The sequence below is a fragment of the Oncorhynchus nerka genome, linkage group LG15 (assembly GCF_034236695.1).
Source record: "Oncorhynchus nerka isolate Pitt River linkage group LG15, Oner_Uvic_2.0, whole genome shotgun sequence".
Taxonomy (NCBI): domain Eukaryota; kingdom Metazoa; phylum Chordata; class Actinopteri; order Salmoniformes; family Salmonidae; genus Oncorhynchus; species Oncorhynchus nerka.
Window position 1 is genome coordinate 46381006 of NC_088410.1, and position 27326 is coordinate 46408331.

Genomic DNA, 27326 nt, shown 5'->3' on the forward strand with positions numbered 1-27326 from the left:
TTATCATCTGGTGAGTGAAACTGTGTTTTTTATCATTGAAAATAACTTGTGTGTGAAACATTGTTGCCTTTTAAAGTGTAACTTTTTTTGTTACGGCTCGGAGTCCGTAACAAAAAGGGAGACAACGTGGAGGTAAGGAATAACAAAAATATATTTTCTTAACTGAAGTAACCTAAATACAATTAACAATGGTGTGTGTAGTCAGTAATCAGCAGTGTAAGTGAGTGGATGCGTGCATAGATGTGATAATGAGTGGTGTTGAAAGGTGCCAAAGCAAACAAATAAAGCGGCCACAAAAATGCCACAACCAAAATCTATCATTGTGTCTGCATGGAGAGAGTCTCCTCGATGAATGGGGAAGAGGTGTATTTATCCCGGGACACACCCGGGCCCAGGTGTGCCCCATGTCGCTGGCGACCCTCCCAGCTCTGCTCACCGACATCCTGTTAAGGAAAACAAGAGCAAAGAGAACGAATTCAGCAGACAGAGTGGGAGGATCGTCACAATTTTAGCAACATTTTCTGACAAGCAACGATGTAGATAAAGTCCTTTCCACGTTTTCATAAATTCTTAGAATGCTTTGGAATTTAGTATACTTAAGGCCTTTGTGAAAATTCTATAACAATATACAGTAGAGTGGGAAAGCAGCCATGCGTTTGGACAATTAATAGTCGCTGCAGTAGATAAAACAGAAGAAAAAAACCATCTGTCTTGTTCAGGACCGGACTCTACACAGCCCGGTGTGCTATAGCCAATCAGAGCCATCATAAGCCTGTATACAAACAAGCCATTTGCCACACGGGCCTGCTATCATTCTCTTTGAATCGTACTGTGTACTTACAGGCAGTTGCAACAGTGTGACTTTAGATCATTAGAACGCATTCGCCAAAAGCCACAAAATACACCTGAATAGATTTCTGAAAATATGTAATTACATTTGGGAACTTTACAGTTCCATTGATCAAACAACCATGAAAATGTAGTCTCTCTCTCAGTAATGCACATCAACAACAACTAATGCTAACCAGAGCAAGATGAGCTAAAAATCTAACGAAGGAACATTAGATAAACCTTTTCATACTTTTTCAGCTAGTTGGCCGTCAAAATTGCACTGATAAATGATAGGGAATTTTAGCCTCCCCATTCTTCTGCAGCTTGCCTACTAATGCATGCTTGTCCCAACCAAGCACCCAAGCTAACTGGCTAAAGTTAGTTAGCTTGCTAGCTAGCTACTTCCAGACACATATGAGCTGGTTAGGCTGAGCTGGTTAGGCTGTTTACATGTTATCTAGAGCGTTCTTGACTATCTATTACTTTTCCCCCCCACATTTACAAACACCGGTCATATTCAGCGGGTGTTGAGCATTCGTAAATTAATCTGTGGTTCTGCGCTCTGGCACACTCAGGCGAGGGTGCCCTGAAATCGGAGTTGATAGCCAGAGCGAATTTGCGAACGCAAGTGACATGCTAACTGGATAACAGTCATTCAAGTTCTTGCTAGCTAATCAAATGATACCTACATCTCTAGCTGTGTTTAGCCACCGAAAAACGATATGAGTGGATGGCATGACATGACATCCTCCTTGCAGCTAGCTAGCTATCTAGCTAACATCAGGCTCTGTGTTTTTAGCTTGCTATATAAATATATATGCTAGCCTATTAGCCACATTATGACTGACTTGTGATCATTGCCCTTGCTAATTTGATTGGATTGACATGGACATATTTGGCCTGGCGAAGCGGTTTATTCCGCTGACTGAATGGAAGCTGATAATTATGAGTTTTTTACTCCGCTGGTCTGCTGGTCTCAGCTGGTCTCGGGAAGAATTTACGAGTCCTTACTGTCCGAGACCGAGTCAAGACCGAGTACAAATGTATCCGACACCAATATAAGACGAGACACTCAATATGTGATCTCGAGACTGGACTGGAGTACTACAACACTGGTCTATGACCTAGCTACACTCTAAGTAACCTGAGGTCACCCTCCACATCTCCTGCTGGACATGCCCCAGTAGTCCGTAATCAATGCCAACCACCCACAGTTAATATAGGCCAAAGTATCATCCTACCTGACTTCCAAAGGAATATGAAGAAATATGTTGGATGTGGCCTTCAAGACTTTTCGCCACATTCAACATAAAAAAATCCACCCACGGGCCAATTAGGCATGAGAAAGATCGAAAGGCAAGTCTTTTTGTGACAGCCTATTCACAAACCTTCCTTCACAACCAGCTGTGCAAGCTGGTCAGACCCCATAACTACAACCACCACTGGCTACTTTGTCTCCTCACCATTTAGGACTCACTCATGTCCTGGTCACCTCGAGACTTTGAATCAATCTTGCACACTTAGTTTTAGTGGGATAAAAGGGCTGTACTAAAGTAGCTGACTGTTGTATTACATGCTTACCAGACCACACGTGTGCGTGCATCTGCGTGCGCCATCGCGCGCATGTTGATTTTGTCAACCCTCACCAGATCAATATCAAAACAAACTCTGAACCAACTATATTAAATTGGGGACAGGTCGAAACACATGAATAATTTATGGCAATTTAACTAGCTAGCTTGCTGTTGCTATCAAATTTAGCCTGGGATATAAACATTGTTATTTTACCTGAAATGCACAAGGTCCTCTACTCCAACAATTAATCCACAGATAAAATGGAAAACGTTTGCTTCTAGTAATCTCTCCTGCTTCAGGCTTCTTCTTCTTCGGACTTTATATGGAGGTTGGCAACCAACTTTAATGTGCATTACCACTACCGACTGGACTGGAGTGTGGACCTCAGTTCATCTTTCAATCACCCACGTAGGTATATGCTCCTAAAAACCAATGAGGAGCTGGCACGTGGGTATATGCTCCTAAAAACCAATGAGGAGATGGGAAATGTGTGGTCAGCATGCTACGGTTGCTTTCCTGTAACTTGGTTACACTACTGTATGTTTGTTATTATATTTTGTGGAATTGCCCATTGTTAAAATGCTGTAAGTGTGTGAATAAGATTAAAACATGAACACACATTGAACAACTAGTTTGCTTCAGCTATTAAAACACAACAGAGGCATGGCAGTGCCACTCATAGTCCTAGATATACCAAAAGCCTTATGAAACCATCTTAAAGAAAGAATAATATAATACAAAATGAATAAGGGCTACTTATATGCAGTTGAAGGTGTTTGAATGTAAATGATGTTGGCCAAACGGTTTTTATAGGCATGACTCTCATTTACAAAATTAATATTTACAGGTGTTTTAACTTCTATTAGATTTTGGCCACCATGTTGGATTTGAGGCAAATTAAGTAATTGCAAGACTAGAGCCTAATGATACAAAATCCTTTAAGGAATCTTGGATGCCCAAAAATGTAATTTCAATGTCTGACCCCAATTGCTTCCCTTAGAGCCGATTACAATAGCCACAATAGTCACAACATTAAAAAAAAAAAAAAAACGTTTTACTGTATCCATTTTTGTCAGGCGTGACCATACAGCACCGAATGAGAGCAAATTTGACTTGACAAAGTTGTCTATTAAACAGCTACCAAAAAGTGAAGATTACATTCATTATATTTCCACCTATTGTATCTGTGTGATTACAGATCTATATTTCCTAAATGCTTAAAGATATCCTAATGCTTTTGGTTTCTGTATGTAGGGCAGACATTACTTCCTTAATACTTACTTAGTACTAATACTTACTCAGTACTTGTATTCCAAATTGGAGCAGTATCGGAGAGTGCAATATTTGGTTAGATGAGTTTATGAGCCCCCAGGCATTATTCTGCACTGTTTGAGTTAAGGGAGTGTGTCACAATATCTATCAATTTAATCACTTTTGCAGTAGAAACATTTTACACGATCATTCACTTCATATTGAAGTCCTTAGAGATATGGAAAAACATGGTTGTGTTTCGTTATATCTAGGGTAAGGTTATCTCAACATTTATGGGGCCTTGCCACTAGCCTACCTCCTCCAAATTCCTATTACAGACATAGTCTTCAGGTAATAGACTGGGAATTATAAACAAAGGAAAAAAAGTGCTAACATAGAAAGCAGGCCGACAAATAACGCAATTAGCTTTTTGTTTGGTCTGGCTGGACGGCCCCTGACCTTTCAGGAAACACTCACTTCCTGTCTGTCCCGTCGTTGCTGGAAAGGTTGGCTCGCCGGGCCGGGCGGCTGATTGAAAGCTAAAAAACACTCAGAAAATTCCTGGAAGTGTGTGTGTGTGTGTGTGTGTGTGTGTGTGTGTGTGTGTGTGTGTGTGTGTGTGTGTGTGTGTGTGTGTGTGGGCGCGCATGTGTGTATGTTTATTCATGTGTTTATTCACAGTGTACATCTTTTTACTTGAGTAGTGGACCTTTTACTGAATCATGATAACACAAAGTCATGTTTTCATCGAGTTTTCATCTACCGTGAATCTAAACTAGTTCTCCAGATAAAGTCGCCATCATCTCCTCCTAATCCTCCTCCTCCCACTGATCTTCACGGTGTTGTTACCACCACGTGTGCCTCATATTTCCAGATGATGCGGATCACGGAGTTGTGTTTTTTTCAGGAATAGTATCATTTCCAGTTTCATGCCATGTATCATTTACAGTTATCATCCAACATGGATATATCTCAACTGTATCCTACATATAAAGCCACCCTCTCCTCTCCTCATCCTCCTCATCCTACTGATCTTTAGGGTCTTGTATCGGCCTACGCGTGCCTCGTGTTTCCAGATGATGCAGATCCCACTGTACTCCTCAAGGACTCCTTAACCTGCTTCCTGTCAGCATTGACGTATTTTTCGCCTTCTTTTCTCTCTCTATTGGAAAATGAATAATTTAGCCATTTGTAATAACTTAACCATAGCCCTCAGGGTTTCCAGATCGCAGTGAATGCGTTACATTGTGTCGGGGGTACAACCAGTGCATTTGCAAAGAGGTTTTATCAGTTGCAGACGCCTTCTCTTGCTCATGGTAACAGACACATATGCACGCAACAAAGTGCTAACAGTTGAGACACACAATGGACAAAACACATCCAGTAGTGAACCCCTTTGTACATCTAAATATATCTGTAAAGTAACATAATTATTTTTCCATTAGGCCTTGATAGATTTTTCCCTTTGTAACCCGAACTTTAGTGAGGCAATTTGACTTTGTTTACTTTGTCCATGATTTAGGGCAGGGGTTGGCAAAACCCTGCAAAACATTGGTCCGGGTTTTGTTCCGGGCCAGGCAGTAGCACAATTTATTCTACTCATCTACTAATCATAGTCTCCAGTCAAGCTTTCGAGAAGTTGAAGGAAGCCTGTCATAAGCAGGTGTAGAATGGTGTAGTTCATTTCACAATGTTAGCACACTAACAGTACAATAGGTAAATGTGGTGATGGGTATTCAGAACACAGCTGCTGTAACTCAACTGGCCACATTAACCATGTCCCCACCAATCTTCGCACACTTACAGTGCCTTTGGAAAGTATTCAGACCCTTTTGCCTTTTTCCACATGTTGGTAGGTTACAGCCTTATTCTAAAATTGATTATATTGTTTTTTCCCCCTCATCAGTCTACACACAATACCCCATAACGACAAAGCAAAAATAGGATATTAGACATTTTGCTAATTTATTCAAAATAAAATAAAAAAAATATAACATTTACATAAGTATTCAAACCCTTTACTCAGTAGTTTGTTGAAGCACCTTTGGCAGCGATTATAACCTTGAGTCATCTTGGGTATGACGCTTCAAGCTTGGTACACCTGTATTTGGGAAGTTTCTCCCATTCTTCTCTGCAGATCCTCTCAAGCGCTGTCAGGTTGGATGGGGAGTGTTGCTGCTCACCTATTTTCAGGTCTCTCCAGAGATGTTCAATTCGTTTCAAGTCCGGGCTCTGGCTGGGCCACTCAAGGACATTCAGAGACTTGTCCCGAAGCCACTCCTACATTATCTTGGCTCTGTGCTTAGGGTTGTTGTTATGTTGGAAGGTGAACCTTTGCCCCAGTCTTAGGTCCTGAGTGCTCTGGAGCAGGTTTTCATCAAGGATCTCTCTATACTTTGTTCTGTTCATCTTGCCCTCGATCTTGACTAGACTCCCAGTCCCTGCCGCTGAAAAACATTTGCATAGCATGATGCCACAACCATGCTTCACTGTAGGGATGGTGCCAGGATTCCTCCAGAAGTGACGCTTGGCATTCGGGCCAAAGAGTTCAATCTTGGTTTCATCAGACCTGAGAATCTTGTTTCTCATGGTCTGAGAGTCTTTAGGTGCCTTTTGGCAAACTCCAAGCAGGCTGTCATGTGCCTTTTACTGAGCAGTGGCTTCCGTCTGGCCACTCTACAATAAAGGCCTGATTGGTGGAGTGCTGCAGAGATGGTTGTCATTCTGAAAGGTTCTCCAATCTCCACAGAGGAACTCTAGAGCTCTGTCAGAGTGACAATCGGTTTCTTGGTCACCTCCCTGACCAAGACCATTCTCTTCCGATTGTTCTGTTTGGCTGGGCGGCCAGCTCTATGAAGAGACTTGGTGGCTCCAAACGTCTTCCATTTAAGAATAATGGAGGCCAAGGTGTTCTTGGGGACCTTCAACTGTGCAGAAATGTTTGTTCACTGGTACACTTCCCCAGATCTGTGCCTCGACACAATCCTGTCTCGGAGCTCTACGGAAAATTCCTTTGACCTCATGGCTTCGTTTTTGCTCTGACATGCACTGTCAACTGTGGGACCTTACATAGACAGGTGTGTGCCTTTATAAACAATTTCCAATCAATTGAATTTACCACAGGTGGACTCCAATCAAGTTGTAGAAACATCTCAATTATGATCAATGTAAACAGGATGTACCTGAGCTCAATTTAGAGCCTTGGAGCCTTTAGAGCAAAAGATCTGAATAGTTTTGTAAATAAGGTATTTCTGTTTTTTATTTTTTTTATACGTTTGCAAACATTTCTAAAAACCTGTTTTTGCTTTGTCATTATGGGGTATTCTGGGTAGGTTGCTGAGGATGTGTTTTTTATTGAATCAATTTTAGGATAAAGCTGTAACGTAACAAAATGTGATAAGGTAAAGGGGTCTGAATACTTTACGAAGGCACTGTAACCGATAATAGGAGCAGGAGTTTCCCCTTTGTAAACCTCCCACGCTTCTTCACGAGTATTCCTTTAGATTAATAACAGTATACCATAACAAACATATTTTTCACAAGGTCACTCCTTATCATGATTAGCATATGTTGTAGGCTATAGTTTTACATTACTTGTTCTGTTCATGCAATTAGAGCTTAAATGTATTTTTGTAGCTCACCTTCTTGACCCTGTAATTATGACAATACTGTACACAGAGCAAATGGACAAGATTCTAGTCAACATTCTGCTCATGGAACTTGTTTGTTTGGAGAGGATTTGAAACCAGGGGGGAAGCCTAACCAAGAATTCTTTTGCTTCGCCAAGAAAACAAAATGTCAGAACCCACAAACACACGTCCCCTTTGGTCAGTGTGTTTTCCCAAAGGATGGAGTTACAGTTGGACGGCTAGCTAATCCACGGTGGCTAGCGCCGTAGCGCAGAGAGCCAGACCACAGGCCCAGGTCACGCGAGTTCTCAACCTTCGCCACTTCTCCTATTATCCCTCCAAGGGAGTAGTTGCTGTTTCAGTCGACTGACAGAGGAAGTCTAAGGTCACATGCCACCTTCAAACAAACACATGAATCCACAATAACATTGCTAATGTTAGCATTAGCACAGTACCTGGTGTTAATTAACCTAGCATAGTCTAGTGTCACCTAGCCTTAACATGGCAGTTGTTGTTGATTTGTTTTGTCTGGTTCGTTCTGTCCTTGAGTTCTGTCTGGTGGGGCTAGAGTTGTTTTGATAGGTGAAATGAAAGCATAATGTTGATTCATTAAAGAAAAGGAAAAATAAAGGCGGTCAAGTGTTTACTTCCATGGTGTTGTAGCCTACATGTCCTTGGTGTGCACTGTTTCTGAAGTGTGTGCATGCAGAGATGTATTAATGTGCTTGTGTGGGTGCATGTGTGTGCGACCAAGTCAAGCTTTATCCTTTGTAATCCATAACCAGAGCACCACTGAGGATCATCTGCAGTAGTATTCATATTCCTACATTAACTTCTTACATTTCCTCAGTTGCCTCTCTGAAAGTATTTTTACTCTCAGTTTGAAGCAAAGATTTATTTATAAACCAATAATTTCAGCAATTCCAGGTCCAACCACTACTTAAAGCTCTGAATCTCCTCCTGCCTCAATTGTTTTTTCCATATCACCCACATCCTCCCCATTTTCCTATCATTAACTTTCACTCAAGCTGAAATCGAATCAGTGAAAAATGTCGGTTTGTGTTTGTGATTACAGAGAATGGCCCATTTGTGTCTTTACACTGCCACTGTACACGGTTACCATAGTAACATTGCATTTCAGAAAGCAGGATCAATAAGCTAGCCAGCTAACTTTGATAAACACTTAAATTAAACTAAAGTTGAACGTGGGTTATACAGAGTCAGTTAGGCCATGCCATGTCCATATTAATTTAATATTTCTCTGTGAACTAGGACAGATCAGGCTTTTCAGAAATGATCTGGTTAGCTTATTGGCAAATCCAGCTGTGCATTGCCCACCAAAGCCTCCCTCCCAGACACATTCTATGTTCGCTTCGAGGCAGACAATACTGAGCCATCCAGGAAGACTCTTGCTGCTCCGGGCAACCAGGTGCTTTCGCTCTCTGAGGCTGATGTGAGGATAACTCTCAAAAGAGTGAATACTTGGACTTCCGGCGATAGCAAAGCTCTAACAAGACGCGTCTGCATATCGTCCTCGAACTTTTGACATTTTTTAAAGGCATTTTGACATGGTTGACCTGTTTGTTAATAGTGAGTTGGAAGTTAATACGTCTCTTTTATCACCAAAACAAAAGATGCTCAATCTTGCAAAGACTCAGATGAGGCATGGAAAGGTTCCCCCTCTGTCCGCCCTTCATCAGCCTCAGTGGATGCTAGCTCGGGAAGAAGCACCAGCATGGTTCAGAATGGAGATGGACAAGGGTACAAAAAACATTGAAGAGACACTTTCTGAACGCCTCATCAAAATGTATGTTCTGGTCGATAAACTCCACGAAGACCAGAAAGTCACAAAGGGACGAGTGACAAAGTTAGAAAAATACCATGCTGACCACCATGCTGCCATCCTGGACGTCCACGAGGATGTGGATCAAAAGTACAAGATGTTGGAAGATGCCATTTATAAACTCGAGGAGCAATAAATAAAAATTTTGCTCGAATTTGAGCGCCTTTGTATAGGAATGGATTCCCAAAATCCTGGATCTACCCCTTCCGCGCACCCACTGGAAATTGAGAGGGCCAATCACACACCACGGAGGCGGCTGCCTGGCCAGGTTGCACCCATGGCAATTGTCATTAAATTGCTACGGTCCCAGGACACTGTCCGCATCCTATCTGCTGCCCGAGCAAAGGGAGAGTTCAAGTACGGAGATGCCAGAATCATGACCTTTCCGGGTCTTTCATCCATACTTCACAAGAGGAGGATGGCTTTCTCCCCACTCAAGAGGCTACTGCGGCAGGCTGGCTTGGTATACGGTCTGCGCTAGCCAGCGACTTTGTGGATCGAAATCAAGAATGGTGAGTGCACATTTGAGGGTGAACTCAGGACGATGCTGATTGTTTAACTTATTGTCCCTATTTCATATTTGAGGGATGATAGTTATTGTCTGGAAAAGGTTTCCATTTATTCATCGCAGCTTGATGTCTTTTTTCCTGTGCTGCTTGGGTGCGTTTGTGGTCATCACTTTTGTTGCTTGCGTGGCACACGTTTCAGGGCGCATTGGGGAATGTCGATTGGTTGACACGGCGCGGCTGGTGACCGTGAACGCATCCTCTGTGTTTTTGGGGGGTTTTGATGGAGACATGCTCATGTGGGGATAAATAGTCCGGTCATTTTTGTTTCCAATGTTTGTCGCTTTTTTTGTTTCCATTTTTGTTTCCATATTTTGTTTCCATTTTTGTTTCCAATGTTTGTCGCTTTGATTCACATTCTATTTTGTGACTCGACTGACAACATTTTCACGTCATAGGGAACAGTCAATGCACTTTTATGCACTAATGGTATCATTTAGAAGGAACCTAATTTGGGTGATGCTATGCATAACAAGTACATGTAGCTTAAAGACTGGCATCTAATGGTATGTTTTTTTTAAACTCCCTCATTTGGGGAGGGGTTTGTAATAACTATACGTTTATGACACTTAACATTGGGGGTACTAAATTCCCAGTCAAGCGCAAGTGCATTCTGATTCATCTAAAGCAGCATAAGGTTGATATAGCTCTTTTTCAGGAGACACACCTGACTGACTCTGAGCCTGATAAACTGAAGAGAGAGTGGGTGGGTCAAGTGTACTGTTCATCTATCACCTCTCGGGCAAGAGGGATGGCCATTCTCATTAATAAGCATTGCCCCTTTCAGATACAATCTCAGATTAAAGACAAAGGGGGGTAGGTTTGTGATCATTCAAGGTTTCATTAACACTGAGACCACAACCATTGTGAATGTGTATGGGCCTAACCATGATCCTACATTTTACCAACACATCTTACTGAAGTTAACGTGCCCCTCATCAGAGATAATAATGGCAGAGGGTTTTAACTTGGTACTGGACTCTTCCAATGATATATCTTCCTATAATAGTATCAACCTCACACAAGTAGCTAAAATGTTAAAAGATTTTGGACTCGAAGACATATGGAGATTTCACAACCAAAAGGTTAAAGAATACTAATTTTACTCCTCAGTCCATAACAGTTACTCTAGAATTGACGTATTTCTTAACCATGGGGTGTAAGTATTTACCAAAACCAATATCAGATAATTCTGCCATGCCGGCTTCATTACCAGCCAGTTAACTAACCACCAGACGAGCTTCAATGCCATACAACTCTACTCCTGTGGCCTCCAACTGCTCTTAAATGCAAGTAAAACTAAATGCATGCTATTCAATCGATCACTGCCTGCACCTGCTCGCCCGTCCAGCATCACTACTCTGGACGGCTCTGGCGTAGAATACAAATACCTGGGTGTCTGGTTAGACTGTAAACTCTCCTTCCAGAGTCACATTAAGCATCTCCAATCCATAATTAAATCTAGAATCGGCTTCCTATATCGCAACAAAGCATCCTTCACTCATGCTGCCAAACATACCCTCGTAAAACTGACCATCCTACCGACCCTCGACTTCGGTGATGTCATCTATAAAATAGCATCCAACACTCTACTCAACAAACTGGATGCAGTCTATCACAGTGCCATCCGTTTTGTCACCAAAGCCCCATATGCTACCCACCACTGCCACCTGTATGCTCTTGTTGCGACCTGTACGCTCTCGTTGGTTGGCCTCACTTCATACTCGTCGCCAAACCCACTGGCTATAGGTTATCTACAAGTCTCTGCTAGGTAAAGCCCCGCCTTATCTCAGGTCACTGGTCACCATAGCAGCACCCACTCGTAGCACGTGCTCCAGCAGGTATATCTCACTGGTCACCCCCAAAGCCTTTTCCTCCTTTGGTCGTCTTTCCTTCCATTTCTATGCTGCCAATGAAGCTGGAGACTCATATCTCCCTCACTAGCTTTAAGCACCAGCTGTCAGAGCAGCTCACAGATCACTGCACCTGTACGTAGCCCATCTGTAAACAGCCCATCTATCTACCTACCTCATCCCCATACTGTATTTATTTATTTATCTTGCTCCTTTGCACCCCAGTATCTCTACTTGCACATTCGTCTTCTGCACATCTACCATTTCAGTGTTTAATTGCTATATTGTAATTACTTCGCCACCATGGCCTATTTATTGGCTTAACTTACCTCATTTGCACTCACTGTATATAGACTTTTGTTTTCTTTTGTTCTACTGTATTATTGAGTGTACGTTTTGTTTATTCCATGTGTAACCCTGCCTCACACAGGAAGCGGCGCAGGTCCTAATCCAGGCACTTGTCATCTCCCGTCTGGATTACTGCAACTCGCTGTTGGCTGGGCTCCCTGCCTGTGCCATTAAACCCCTACAACTCATCCAGAACGCCGCAGCCCGTCTGGTGTTCAACCTTCCCAAGTTCTCTCACGTCACCCCGCTCCTCCGCTCTCTCCACTGGCTTCCAGTTGAAGCTCGCATCCGCTACAAGACCATGGTGCTTGCCTACGGAGCTGTGAGGGGAACGGCACCTCAGTACCTCCAGGCTCTGATCAGGCCCTACACCCAAACAAGGGCACTGCGTTCATCCACCTCTGGCCTGCTCGCCTCCCTACCACTGAGGAAGTACAGTTCCCGCTCAGCCCAGTCAAAACTGTTCGCTGCTCTGGCCCCCCAATGGTGGAACAAACTCCCTCACGACGCCAGGACAGCGGAGTCAATCACCACCTTCCGGAGACACCTGAAACCCCACCTCTTTAAGGAATACCTAGGATAGGATAAAGTAATCCTTCTCACCCCCCTTAAAAGATTTAGATGCACTATTGTAAAGTGGCTGCTCCACTGGATGTCATAAGGTGAATGCACCAATTTGTAAGTCGCTCTGGATAAGAGCGTCTGCTAAATGACTTAAATGTAAATGTAAATGTAACTCTGCTATGCTTTATCTTGGCCAGGTCGCATTTGCAAATGAGAACTTGTTCCCAACTAGCCTACCTGGTTTAATAAAGGTGTTCCCAACTAGCCTACCTGGTTAAATAAAGGTGTTCCCAACTAGCCTACCTGGTTAAATAAAGGTGTTCCCAACTAGCCTACCTGGTTAAATAAAGGTGTTCCCAACTAGCCTACCTGGTTAAATAAAGGTGTTCCCAACTAGCCTACCTGGTTAAATAAAGGTGTTCCCAACTAGCCTACCTGGTTAAATAAAGGTGTTCCCAACTAGCCTACCTGGTTAAATAAAGGTGTTCCCAACTAGCCTACCTGGTTAAATAAAGGTGTTCCCAACTAGCCTACCTGGTTAAATAAAGGTGTTCCCAACTAGCCTACCTGGTTAAATAAAGGTGTTCCCAACTAGCCTACCTGGTTAAATAAAGGTGTTCCCAACTAGCCTACCTGGTTAAATAAAGGTGATTTTTTAAAACACCCTCAATAAGGTGGAGGTTTGGCACATACTAAATAATCTCACATTTGTAACATTTCTGAACACTCATATCAACATCTTTTTTTTAGCACCAATAACAACCCCCAAAGATGTATAAGGCTCAAGTAGATTTGTTAGGGAAAGACATTTGAGATCTGGAAAATGAACATAGTATAACATTTGACAACTCAACTCTACAAAAAAAATGACTCAAAGCAATTGGAATATAACATGCACTTAGGAGAACAAAACAAAACTACTATGAACATGGAGATACAGCAGGAAAGTTGCTTGCTTGGAAGATAAGGCGAGATGAAGCTAGTAAGGCTATTAGTTCTATTAAAGCTGCCCAATAACACAGTTGTTCAGGGCCTTGAGTAAATTAACCTAGTTTTTAGGGAGTTTCATGAAACATTGTACAAGTCTGAAGGGGATGCCCCTGCCACAATGCATGAGTTTTTGAACAAACTCAATTTACAAGCTTTAACTGATGACGATAGACAGTACTTGGAGAAAGAGATTACATCTGAGGAAGTTAGAGATTCAATTTTCAAAACTGTTGGGGGAAAATCACCAGGGTTAGATGGATTCCCTATTGAATTCATTTTTACCCAAACTAATTGAGGCTCTTTGCAATATGTCTATTCATGCCATAGACACAGAAAAGCTCCCAGGCACACTTGAACAAGCACTGGTAACAGTTTTGTTAAAAACCTGGGAAAGATCATCTGCGTTGTGGGTTGAATAGACCAATATCTTTATTGAACATATAAGATTCTTGCGAAACTCGTAGCTCTTTGACTAGACAAGTTTCATCCTGATTTGGTTGGTATGGACCAAACAGGCTTTGTAAGAAACCACTCATCTCCTGATAACATCAGAAGATTATTTAATAGTATGCATTATGTAGAGAATGACCAAGAATGTGTGGTGGCGGCCTCATTTGATGCGGAAAAAGCTTTTGACCGCATAGAATGGAACTGCCTGTTTGAAGTTTTACAGATGATGAATATTGGACCTAAGTATGTAGGTCTGATTAGATTACTGTACAAATGTCCGGTAGCTCAGATCCTGACTAATGGAAACATTTCCTCCCAGTTCTCTCTATCACGTGGCACAAGACAGGGTTGTCCCGCTAGTCCTCTCTTTTTTTCTTTGGCTATCGAGCCATTGGCGGAAGCTTTTAGAGCTCATCCATTCATCCATGGGGCTCGTATAGGTGGGCGCAGACATCTGGTCTCGCTATACGCCGATGACATCTTGCTTTACCTCACTAAACCAGAAATTTCACTCTGAGCATTTAGTTGACCTCCTGAAAGAGTACGGGACCTTTTCAGGATATAAAATAAACATATGAAAGAGTATAATCATGCCTTTTAACAGGGCATTAATGCAGAACCCAATTCTAGACCAGCCGTTTCCTTGGAGACATCCGAAAATGACATATCTGGGATTGCAAATTCCTTCTGAAAATATTAAGACAAATCAACTCCACTTCTCAAAAAAGGTTGGTGAAGAATTGGATAGATGACAGGATTTACCCATTTCTCTTATTGGGCGGGTCAATTCTGTAAAGATGAATATATTACCACAATTTCTGTACCTTTTTCAATCCTTGGCCTTTCCTACTCCCAAAGTTTTCTACAAACAACTTAATAGGAAGGTCTTTGAAACACACAGCTTTATGCAAACCATACTCGGAAGGAGTAGCATCTCATTTTCAGTTAGCTCAAACTCATTTCTTCAAGTACCTACAGGTTAGGCATTATGTTGCCACTCAGCAGGGAGGTAGGACTCAGCCCATGAGCACAATCTACAACTGATACACTGTGGCTGGAGAGGAAAGGGGTTGAAAAAAAGGTTTCATTTCGTACATGTCCTCTAGTCTTCAAGCTCTGTTAGGGAATGATGAAGCGCTGAAGGCTTGCATGCAGTGGCATGGTGATCTTGGTCTCATTTTTGAGGACGAAAAATGGAGAAAACGATTTTTAGATGCCCAGCGCCTTTCATTTAAAATGAGGCACAAGTTGATGCAATTGAATCTTTTACATAGGGTCTACTACACCCGAGAGACTGTATAAAGATACATTTGAAATATTCAACATTTTGCCCAAGATGTAAATCGGGTGTGGGCACACTTCTGCATATGTTTTTTTATGTCCTGCCCTGATCTAGGCAATTATTGGGAAGACATTATCCAGATCTTATCACAGGTCACTAATATGACTACTACTAGATCCTTCCCTTATTATTTTTGGAGATGACTCTGTTCTTCCAGTTAATATTGGTAAAATGGCAGTCATTGCAGCCAATAAATAAATAACACAACTGTTACCCATCCAGGACATCTACTCGAAATGGGGCCCGAGGAAGGAACGCAGCTTCATCAAGGAAACCCACACCCCCCAGGCCATGAGCTGTTCCTTCACTTACCGTCGGGTAGACGGCATCAAAGCATGAGGTCTGATACCAACCGTCTCCGTGACAGTTTCTATCTGCAAGCCATCAGACTGCTAAACATTTGAACTGGACAGACCACCTGCTCTGTATGTCCGCACCTTACCACACATTCACTCACTCATGCACACATCCAAACAGACATACAGTACACACACACACACACACACACACACACACACACACACACACACACACACACACACACACACACATTTGTACACTTGCCCCCCCCCCCCCCTTCCCCAATACAGGTGTAAATATTGGACTATAAATTGTGCCTTCCTGTATTATACTTATACTAAAATGTATTATTCTACTGCCATTTACTTTATGTACGTATTCTTTTCTTTTCTTATTTATTATTGTTGTTGCATTGTCGAGAAGGAACCTGGGAGTAAGAATTTTGTTGGAAAATGTATTCCATGCGTATCCCGTATATATGACTAATAACACATTCAACTTATTGATCATGGTTTGTGAGATACCTCCCTGAACCAGTGACTATCAATAAATAATCATTTGCCGTAAAAGCCCTCTACAAGATACATTGTTATGGCCCGAGGGATATTGCATTGCCAGGTTAAAAACGTACAGTAACTGTCAAAACACTACCTTCCTAAAGGATATTTTGAGTACAATGTGTTTTTAAGTTGTTTTTATGGGTGTTATTTGATTTTACTGTTTGTATTTTCATACAGTGCATCCTGATACAACATTTCCTGCCATTGTCAATGTCTGCCACAGTCTCTCTCTCTCTCTCTCTCTCTCTCTCTCTTTCTCTCGCTCTCTCTCACACTCTCGCTCTCTCTCACACACTCTTGCTCTCTCTCTCGCTCTTACTTTCTCTCTGACACACACACACACACACACACACACACACACACACACACACACACACACACACACACACACACACACACTCTCTCTCTCTCTCTTCTCTCTCTCTCTCTCGCTCTCTCTCTCTTTCTCTCTCTCTCGCTCTCTCTCACACTCTCTCTCTCACTCTTACCTTCTCTCTGACACACACACACACACACACACACACACACACACACACACACACACACACACACACACACACACACACACACACACACACACACACACACACACACACACACAGTGTTGGAAAAAGTACATACATTTTTTTGTACATTGTTTACAGTTCCTATGCTGAACACATACTGTGTTTGAATTCTGTACAGAGTGGAAAGGCAAAGACATCATGGAGGACGAGGACGCTTGTTTACAGATGTACAAGAGACTGCAATTATAAATATGATTTTGGCCAACAATGCAATTAGGATTCGAGAGATAAGAGAGCATATCTTGAATAATGACACCATATTTAACAACATCATTGCTGTAAGCCTGTCGACCATACAACGCATCCTCCAACGGCACCGAGTGACGATGAAACAACTTTACAAGGTGCCATTTGAGAGAAACTCTGAAAGAGTCAAGAATATGCGACATGACTTTGTAGAGGTATGTATGCAACACTACTTCCAGTACTTCAGACATACCATATTTACTCATCTGTATATCCTTTTGTCTGTTACAGAGAGTATTGGAGCTGGATGCCCATGTAATTCGCCTGCTATATTTGTGCTTTTCTGGGACAATGTTAGTTTTCACCTTGCTGTTCTGGTCCAAAACTGGTTTGCCACCCATCCACAATTTGTAGTTTTGTACCTACCCCCATATTCAACTTTTCTAAATCCCATAGAGGAATTCTTCTCAGCCTGGCGCTGGAAAGTGTATGATCGCCAACGCTATGCCCACATGCTGCTTCTCCAGGCAATGGAGGACGCAGGTGGGGACATAGAGGTTGCCTCTGTCCAAGGTTGGATACGCCATGCTAGGAGATACTACCCTCGATGCTTGGCAAGAGAAAACGTATCTTGTGATATGGATGAAGTATTGTGGCCAGACCCAGGCCGGAGAAGTGATGAAGCCCCCCCCCCCCTCCCCTACCAATTCCTGGACTGCCCCCCTGGGACCCCACACACACAATTGTGTTCTTTACTGTATTCTAAAGAATATACTTTTGGTTTACATATGTTGATGGTTTTGTTGTATGCTACTGTATACAACAGTAATGTTTGGCCTAATAAATATTTTCTGTTTCTACATTGCATTGGTGTTTACAGTGTACCTGTTACCCCTCTCAGCAGATTACTTTCACTGTATAACATTGTATTGAAATGTAGATATAAGCCTATGAAAGACCAAAGAACTCTAGATTTAGAACAGCAGTGTTTACATGGTATATCCAAAAATGTACTATTATGAAAGCCATTTGATGCAAATGCTTCATTCTGACATGTGTTGATTGCTTTTTTGAATGCAGTGTTACATTTTTGAAGGAGATGTGAGACATTTTGCATTTTGTGTGTGCAGTTTTGGGAATTGTGTGTAGAGTTTTGAAAAAAGGAGACAGTTTTGAAAACGTGTGTAAGCAGTTGGAAAAAACTGTAGGCAAACCTTACAGTGCCATTTTCTTGTTATTTTAATTTATGGATAGCCAGGGGCACACTCCAACACTCAGACATAATTTACAAACAAAGCATTTGTGTTTAGTGAGTCCGCCAGATCAGAGGAAGAATGCATGACCAGGGATGTTCTCTTGATAAATGCTAAGCATTCGAAATGTATAGAGTATTTTGGGTGTCAGGGAAAATATATGGAGTAAACGTACATTATTTTCTTTTGGAATGTAGTGGAGTAAAAGTAGTCAAAAATATAGAAATAGTAAAGTAAAGTACAGATACCCCAAAAAAACGACTTAAGTAGTACTTTAAAGTATTTTTACTTTAAGTACTTTACACCACTGCTCACAAACACTTTCCATTTTTTTTCTCTTACTCTCCCCGTAGCTTCTGGTTCGGGGGTTGCACTGACAAAACCTACATCACACTGATAGAGCTGAGCAACTGTGTGAGTCTGAGAGAGAGAGAGAGAGAGAGAGAGAGAGAGAGAGAGAGAGCGGAAGTGAGAGTGGCTCAAAAGGCAGAGCAAGACCCTTGTCTCAAGCACTTCTTCTCTCTCTCTCTCCTTGAACGTACACACTTGCTCTCTACCCACCCCGCTGTCCAGCAAGTATCTAACCCACCCACCCACTTCAACCCGTCCCTCTGAGATTGACCTGCTTGCTGACTGCTGTATGAGGGACAAGAAAGCACCTAACACTGGCTGTCCAAATCTAATACTGGTAAGAAAATAACATAGTTTTACTGTTCTGTATCAGATGGGTACTTTTGTATCACTCTGCAATCTGGTTTCTCAGGGGTTCTATGCGATTAGAGATGGGCTGACAAGAGAATGAGATGTCACTTTACACTTCACTTCAACTCCACTGTACTTGACATGCTCACGTTAGAGACACGTGTGCAGATGAGGAGATATGTTGTTTATTCAAGTTGGTAAAGACGGGGTTTTGTTGATTCATCGTTGTTGTCATCTTGTTTGAGTCAAACTCCCCGGCAGATGTTCATGTGTCAAGTCTCTCATTGTGCGTTTCTGGAGAACAGCTTTAGCTTTGGTTCTTCCTCGCTTTGTGATGTAGCTTCCCACACTCGCTTTGTTGTTCATGTTAAATGATACCACACTAATATCACATGCGGAAAAACTCTAGGCATTCGGAGGAAAATATGATTATTGTACCTACAGTAGGTTTTTCCTTTTGTCGTTGAATTCGGAGGTGATGTTGCTTGGGACTCGGGACGGGGAGAGGGTCGAAAATTGGAAACAGACCCCACCCACCCCTGAGACTTAGTCAGTCCGCTCAGAAGAAGGGAACACAAAACAACAGTCCCACCACCAGTGTCAGAGTGTGTGTGTGTGCATGTGTGTGTGTTTGTGCGTGCAAGCGTGTGTGTGTGTGTGTGTGTGTGTGTGTGTGTGTGTGTGTGTGTGTGTGTGAGTGTAGAGAGAGACACACACAGAAACAGAGAGAGTAGACAGGGTAAGGGGAAATTTCCTAATGGTTCATTTAGTTTTGATCACTCTGATGTGCTACTTTCTCCCCATACGGTGAATAGAGCTCGCAGAGTGAGAAGGAGGAGAGATAGCTAGGAGCGTTGAGAGTGAATTGGCCTGCTTTCATAATCTGACCAATGTATTTCCATGTGTCCCACAGCACTGATCACTGCCCTACAGGTCCCTAAGCAGGGAAAAAGAACAAATCAACTAAATGTGCTTGCAATTTGTCCATCTCATTTCCCCCCTCTCTCCCTTCCTGTCCATTGGCACACGTCTTCTTATTCCTTTGAAAAACTGCCTTTATGATAGCGATTTGAAATTGCAACATACAAACATTTTCTTAGTTGTATTTGGCTACAAAAGCTGTCCTAGCTGTAGAGACAATCTTCAGGCAACCAAAAGTTGAAAACATAAAGTCATTATCAGAGACTAGATCAAAACTAGTCATCATAAGACACACAAAAAACAGAGTGCAGAGCATTCCCAGCTCTTGATTTCTTGATCCTCCTCATCTTGAACTTACAGTGCACCACACTTAAATCTAGTTTGATAAAAAAACACGACTGAACTCATGGCTCAGCCTTTTGCTCACTCTCTTGCCCAAAACACTAAAGTTCCTCTCTATTTTTAATCTTCCCAGGGCTACTCCACATATATATAGTTGTGTATGTGTGGTTTGTTGAGCTCCTAAATCAGGAGTTTTATGCCCTTTTTGACAATAATGGTCCATAATGAGGACATTCACAAGCTATTTTGCTCTGACTTGGAGGTGACAAACTCAAATTACAGTCCAAGGAGTTCTTGTTGGTTTGAGAGTTGAAAGCGCTTCAATATAGAGGTTTAGGACTGATGTCATCTATACCTAAATCAATCTCTACTGTTAAGCAGAACAATTCGATGAATTCATATTGTAGATGTGCACTGTTTCATAGATGCTCACTGCTCACCATTGAAGTTATACGAGACGTAGATGAGAGTATGTGTTGTAAATAACACACAAATGAAGTATTTCCATAATAGAGATGGTATCTCACTCCAGACCAACTCTTGTTGAGAGTTACAGTGTGACATCGCAAAACAGTGATATTTCACAAAATGCCCTCGGTACCTAGTTATGAAAAGTTCAAATCGGTCATATTTGCATAGTAACCACTATGATTGCACCCTGTGTTATGCTTCTTGGACCAATGGGTATGAGTTCTCTGTGATTATTACATGAATTTGAAATTCAATCAAATGAATTTCATTTTAGCGGAACAGAAACTCTTTCTGTGTAATGCCAGATTGGGTAATCAGCCTCTGTTTAATTACTTATGGCCAGTATTTCTGTTGCGGTGATAAATCTTCCAGCACAGACTGTGTTTAGCCTGTGGAGGTCACTAGGTCAAGACGTCAAAAGGTCACTGTCAGACAGAAGTAGCCCATTGGGACATAACACTCTCTCTGGGACAGTAGTTGACTCTCAGTCTTAGTAGAAGAGTGACCTAGACCATAGGTCAAGTGCAGAGAGGGAATTATTGTGCATAATGGGTAAAGAGGATGTGTGATGGGTGATTTTGTTCATGGTAAGACTCCCTTGGGCTTTAGCCAATGTTGAGATACAATGAGAAGTACTGTAGCCTCAGGGTGGTCAAATGGTTCGTTAACTGCCACCCCCTGCTGGAAAAGTTGAGTCATTGCATGACTCTCAGTATATTTCTGTAACAATACAATAAAAATGGATGTTTTATTATCACATACACCAGATAGGTGCAGTGAAACGTGTTGTTTTTACAGGATCAGACATAGTAGTACTGCACCCCTGGAGTAAATTAGCGTTAAGTGCCTTGCACAGAGGCACATCGGCCGATTTTTCACCTTGTCGGCTCTGGTATTATGCAACAGCGACCTTTACTGGCCCAACGTTCTAACCGCTTGGCTACCTGCTGCCCAAAATTATAACTGCAAAAATATATACCATATAATGACCAACCATCAATAGTTGTTGTTGTCACTTTGAAAGGTAGCTTTTGAAAGGGGCACAGACACTGGGTGATGGAAAGGGAGATTTGCAGGTATGTGCAAAAGGAGAAGTGATAGCCTTTTTCGGCAGTCAGTGACCAAAAGCACCCTCTTTGGCCTCATGGATGGAATGTTATTCATATTTTTCATAATTGTATCATTAATACATAAAAAAATGAAGTTTTTATACGGTTTTGTTACATTTCATTCTTCTCTGATGTATATAGTGCAATATTGGGATGCAAACTAAAAATGAAATACATTTCAACTCTATATCTGACATGGTACAGGTGTCTTATTTTTTTAAACCCATAACCATGCGTGTGAGGTGTATACTTTTGTTTCGAAATAGATTTGTTTAAGACTACCAAGAAACACTCTGTTCGACCCTGATTTAGCCCACTGCAGTAAAAGGTGATACTGGATGTATGATGACTAACAACTTTTCTCAATTCTCACTTGGGGGTGGAAGGAAAACCCACTAATAGCAACATAGACAAAAAGGAAAAATGCTGTACTGTCTATTTCTATCCATTATTCATGGCCTCCCTCGTCTTTTCAATTTGTTGTCATCAACGAGGTGTGTTCCACGTGAATTAACTTTGTCGAGCATTTTAGATTTGAAAAGCACATGATACTAGCTTACGAAGTTTCAACTCGTTCCCGTGGTCTAGAAGGAGTCAGGGCACAGGGTTTACATGAAACCTACATTTGATGTCATTAATTTCAAGTTGTTGCCGGCAGAGAGCAAGACATAAGACAAGACATTTACAATCCTTTGAGGTTACAGTACATGCGCAAACACACACACACACACACACACACACACATACGCGCGCGCACACACACACACACACACACACATGCGCGAGGAGGAGTGTGTGAGGGCGTCATATCACTGCGCTTTCCAGCATCTCTGTTTCCAGTTAAACAAAGTGAGTTGGTTTGTATCTGTCTTCTCTGTGGCTTAGCGTAACATAGCATCTCTACCAGGAATGGAAAGGCTGAAAGGCAACCCATTTTCGCTAGCATCTCAACACCTGCACAGTCACCACACCACTGCTAGCTAGTCTGAGGTTTGTTACAGGACGTTGACTAGAGTGGTCTCTGATAGAAAACACACTACCCTGATATGAAAGGGAATTGATGTAATGGCAGAGAGAGACAGTAAATAGAATATCAGTAAATGGATTATACCATAACTATACAGCCCAAAAAAGATATAAGACCTTCCAAGTGTCAAAGATAAATGTCACCACATCTTTCACATGTGCATGGGAAAGGCTGGAACACAACAATGATCCATCACATTCATTCTCTCAGTTCTTTCACGCTTCCTGCTCTGCCTTGCCAGTGGAAAAGACAGTTTTGCTCAGTGACACACAGCAGTCATAGCTCAGCCGGTGTGTCTCACAATCAGAGAAAGAGACCGTCAGACAGACAGACAGACAGAACAGAGCAGAGCCACAGAACAGAGAGACTGAAATAAATAGATGGAGGGTGGTGAACACACCCTGTGCCCCCCCCAGAGATTGAATAACAGATGAGTGTTTGCCCAGGGATATACCCTCAGGCCTCCACCCAGTACCAGGAAATCTGTGACTGAGATAATATGACATATTCCAGGAATCATAACACTGCATGAAGCAACAGTAGGACTCCTCATGATAATAATAATCTCTATCAAATATTCTACATCTAATATTTAATTATGCCATATACATGTACATGTTGAACACTGTGATCGGTGCAGTATGTATGTATCTATCTTTCTTTCTGTCTTTTTTTCTTTTTGGCAATCTGCCCTGTGTGTACGGTAACTTCTGTTCCCTCCATCACTGCATTGCCTGACTGCATTCCTTTCATTCCTATTGGCTTCCTGTGCCTGGGAGCGGAGCTGGCACCCCACTGGTCATAGAGCTCAGAGCTGTACATTTCAGTATTACTGAGGCATGTATGCATGGTATCTCTCTCTCCCTCTCTGTTTCTCTCTGTACCTCTCCACCTCACTTGTCCTCCTCCCCATCTCTCTCAGCTCTACCCGTCCTCACCCACAGACACCTCAGCATTTATCTCTCTGACAGAACACAATGTGTGGTACAGGAGGGCACGGACATGTGAGTTTCGACGGCTTACTAAGGGGGTCCTCCAGGGTTCAGTTTTAGGGCCTATTATTTTTACGCTGTATATTTATTATATTGGAAGGAATGTAAAATCTACTGAACTCCATCTGTATGGTGACAACATTCTGTAAGACACAACAGCAGTAGCAGTCTGGCCCATTTGCCACAGTCACAGCTGAACTCTTAGTTCTCACAATCCTGGTCATTCTGGGTCAGATCAGCAGCCACTCCTCAACTCACTCTCCTAGATAATAGGATTATTCCCTTTTAAATGAGACTAAACGTTCTCCATTCGCCCAAATCCACCCTATGTCTACAATATGTCGTTGAGCACGGCCCACGGAGATAACTCTAACCTGATTTGGGATGGTCAACTAGATTCAGTCAGTTCATCTTTTGGAATTGTCTGAACCAGTCTGGCACTGTTTACACTTTGGCTCTCTTCAGTTCATTTAAGGTGAAATTACAATTCCACTCAAAACAAACTGATATCAACAAGTTTATCAGAACCATAATACAACACAGCTAGTGTCTCTCCTTTGGTACTTATGGCAAGAGTAATCAGCCAACAAGTCATGGGTATGACTGTGGGGTGGACCCAATCCTAACTTGGGATACGTGCTTGTATCTTGAATTTAAACTCGGCACTCCCATGGATCAATACACAATTTATATTAATGTCGTGGCCCGGGGACCGTTTGCGGTCCATCCTTGATTAATTGTGGCCCCAATTTGTACTCTCATCATTTAGATTCATGTTTGATTCTTTGAAAATATGTTAGGAACATATCATTTTACATTAAGCCGTACATGATTTCAAAGCAAATGCTGTTGAGGTAAACTGCTATACAGCCACTTCCCTTCTGATGTTTGACTTCACAGAGGCACACACACAGACTGAAAAGGGAAAATCCTTTTGGCATACCTGCCGAACACTAAAAGTAATTGCCATTTTTTCCCCCTATTATTTCACACCACAACGTTTTACAACTGTAAGCTGAATAGAAGAAATTGTGAAAAAACAGAGAAAAAAATGGTGTCCAGTTTTGAATTTGCAGTGACAAGGTCATTACCTATTTTCAATAACGTTTTGTTGGAGTGTGTTGTATGTGTGTTTGGCACCTCATGTTTTTGTCTACTCCGGCAGGGTGAGGCTGGCACTGTACATTGTCTGCACTCATCTCATCTCTCCCTCCCTCCCATGGTCCTTATCTTACCCTCACACTCCGAAGAGTCTGTCTATGGACACTACTGGATGTGAACATCAGGGCAGTGCACTAGTATTGTCTGTGTTTGTTTGTGGGTTTCTGTCTGTTTGTTTATTTGTGTTCATTCGCTAATTGCTACTCTACATTCATACACATACATACGGTACAATTAACACCATATTGTTAATTGTACAATTAACACCATATTGTTTACTATAATGCCTTTGCATGTATTTTCTACATGTCTCTTGCTATTTGTAGTTTTTCATCGGGCACTTGCATATGCCTTTCTGTTTGTGTGTGTGAACTCGAAATCCTCTATAACAACACAATATACCACATCCTTTCTATACTCGTTATTATCCTTGCAGCAATCTCTATAGAGAAATGCAGCATTACAGCGCGATTGAAAGTTAAAGGCAATGTTCCTGTCAGCCGAGCGGTCAATGCTGCAAATTTCGGCTCAATCTGAAATCACCTTTACATTTCATGGGCAGAATCTGTAAGGCCCATAACGCTTCACCGTTACAGATTGAATAAAGCCCTGCATTTCGAGTGAGCTGTTTCAATGTTATTGTGCGATTGTGTGGTCTCCACTTTTAGCTCAAATGGGCATGATTCAGACAGGCTGATAAAATGGGTGCGCGCCCTCTCACACGCAAAGAGTATTTTGAGTTCAGCAGGTGGAGCCCTGAGACCGAACTGGCTCATTTTACTGTTCCTCAAAGGAGATGAACGTTAGACTAACAGATCAACTCAACAGAAACGTCGCAGAAATGATAGCTTCAACAATGCGAAAATTAGACAGATTATGTCAACACCTCTCGCTTAGTTTTTTTTGCGCGTTTGACGAAAGGAAGTAGGCTCGTCAATTTCTTTTGGAATTGTCAAGATATTTCATTCGCTACATTTACAGTAGCCTCATATTACAGACGGCCTACATGTATCGCAAAATTGGACCACATGTTGCTCCCCTGTTGAATTTCATTCGCTAATTAATATCAGCGTTGAAGACGTCAATAAAATTAGAAAACTGTTCTCAAATTAATGTGTCAAATAGTAACCATGGAGGTAGGCTACTTATTATTTGGTCTACTCTTGAATAGTCTGTACAATTTAAATTTAAAAGATCATCTTCAATTCTTCGTTTGCATTATGTTGGGAGAATTGAGGTAGAGTTTAGCGCGTGTGAAAGGTCATCACGCTTTTGCATTTACCCACGCATTTGATTAGCCATTTATTGAAACGATCAATTCTCGCGTCATCTGGTTGCCCATCAGAAAGTGAGGATGCACTTAAATGGTGCACCTCAAAACTTATTCAGTGCTGAATGTATGTTGTACTCACGATTGTTTTCCTTTACTTCATAACAGATGGACAGATAGAATCTGGACCTCAAATAGAGACAGGCGGACTGGAAAGACGCGTTTCGACAGTGACGGGTAGGATTCCATATTTCACTCATATCAAGGTTGTCTAGAATCCAGGTGTAGTGTAACCTGAGGTAGATTCAGGTGCGTCTGTAAACTAACGAAGGCTACATTTCCTGTTGAAAGGAGTGCGCTAACTGCATGGTGGTGTGGTTGTATTCTACACCATGTATTTATTGTAGGTTAAGGTTGCCTCAATTACTAGAAAATGTGATATAGATCATTGGTAATCGTGTAATTGTGCAACTAAGGCATACGCTTGGACAGAATAGCCTTATTGTCAGTGAAGGTATTACATTTACAAGAGGCTCAAATACGACCTATAAAGTCATTGAAAAGTTTGACTCATGCAATGGGCAAAACACTTGGTTCTTTGATGTACTGTAGGCTACAGTAGTTTATGAGTATGGCTGATGTTTTGTAGCAATGGGAGAGCAGCTGTGTTTGTGTGTGCGTGTGCGTGCATGTGTGTGTGCGTGTGTGTGTGCGCGTGTGTGTGTGTGTGTGAGTTTGTGTGTGTGTGTGTGTGTGTGTTGTGTGTGTGTGTGTGTGAGTGTGTGTGTGTGTGCATGTGTGTGTGTGTGTGTGTATGAGAAAAGGAAAAAACCTGGACACATGAGACTAGCTCACACACACACACACACACACACACACACACACACACACACACACACACACTAGTCAGGATGAGGTCATAGTCATAGTAATGTGAGGATATAGTTACGCCAGTTTCACGTGTGCCACGCCAGAGGAATCGACACCACTCTCCGTTTGTAAAGCCTTTTAGATCTCTTTCTCTCCGTCTTGTTCTCCTCTTTCCCTCTTTCTCTCCATCCCTCTCCGATAACCAACTTAGTTCATTGTGTGAGTGTACGAGCCTACCTGCCTCTCATGTCTGTCTGCATGCCTGTGTGTGTGTGTGTGTGTGTGCGTGCGTGCCTGCATAGATGCGCTAAAAACATTTTTAGTATCACTTTACCTGAAAGTGTCATTACACAG

At 42.1% G+C, this 27326-nt stretch overlaps 1 protein-coding gene and 1 long non-coding RNA gene across 6 annotated transcripts in view; one reads left to right on the forward strand and one right to left on the reverse strand.

The window, feature by feature from the left end:
* LOC135560200 (uncharacterized) lies at positions 1 to 26485 on the reverse strand. The gene is made up of 2 exons (XR_010458774.1): positions 26245 to 26485; positions 1 to 443 (listed from the first exon to the last, which is right to left on the reverse strand). It is a non-coding gene; the product is annotated as an uncharacterized LOC135560200 (long non-coding RNA).
* LOC115142796 (histone deacetylase 7-like) overlaps positions 18629 to 27326 on the forward strand; it is a 102184-nt gene continuing 93486 nt past the window's right edge. For 2 of the 5 annotated variants that reach the window (XM_029682542.2, XM_029682546.2), the window contains exon 1: positions 26198 to 26339. In XM_029682542.2, coding sequence (XP_029538402.1) covers positions 26228 to 26339 — 112 coding nt within the window. In that variant the 5' untranslated portion in view covers positions 26198 to 26227. Of the gene's footprint in view, positions 18796 to 25639; positions 25969 to 26197; positions 26340 to 27326 lie in introns of those variants that run through there. The other 3 variants (XM_029682544.2, XM_029682543.2, XM_029682545.2) reach the window with 3 other exon arrangements.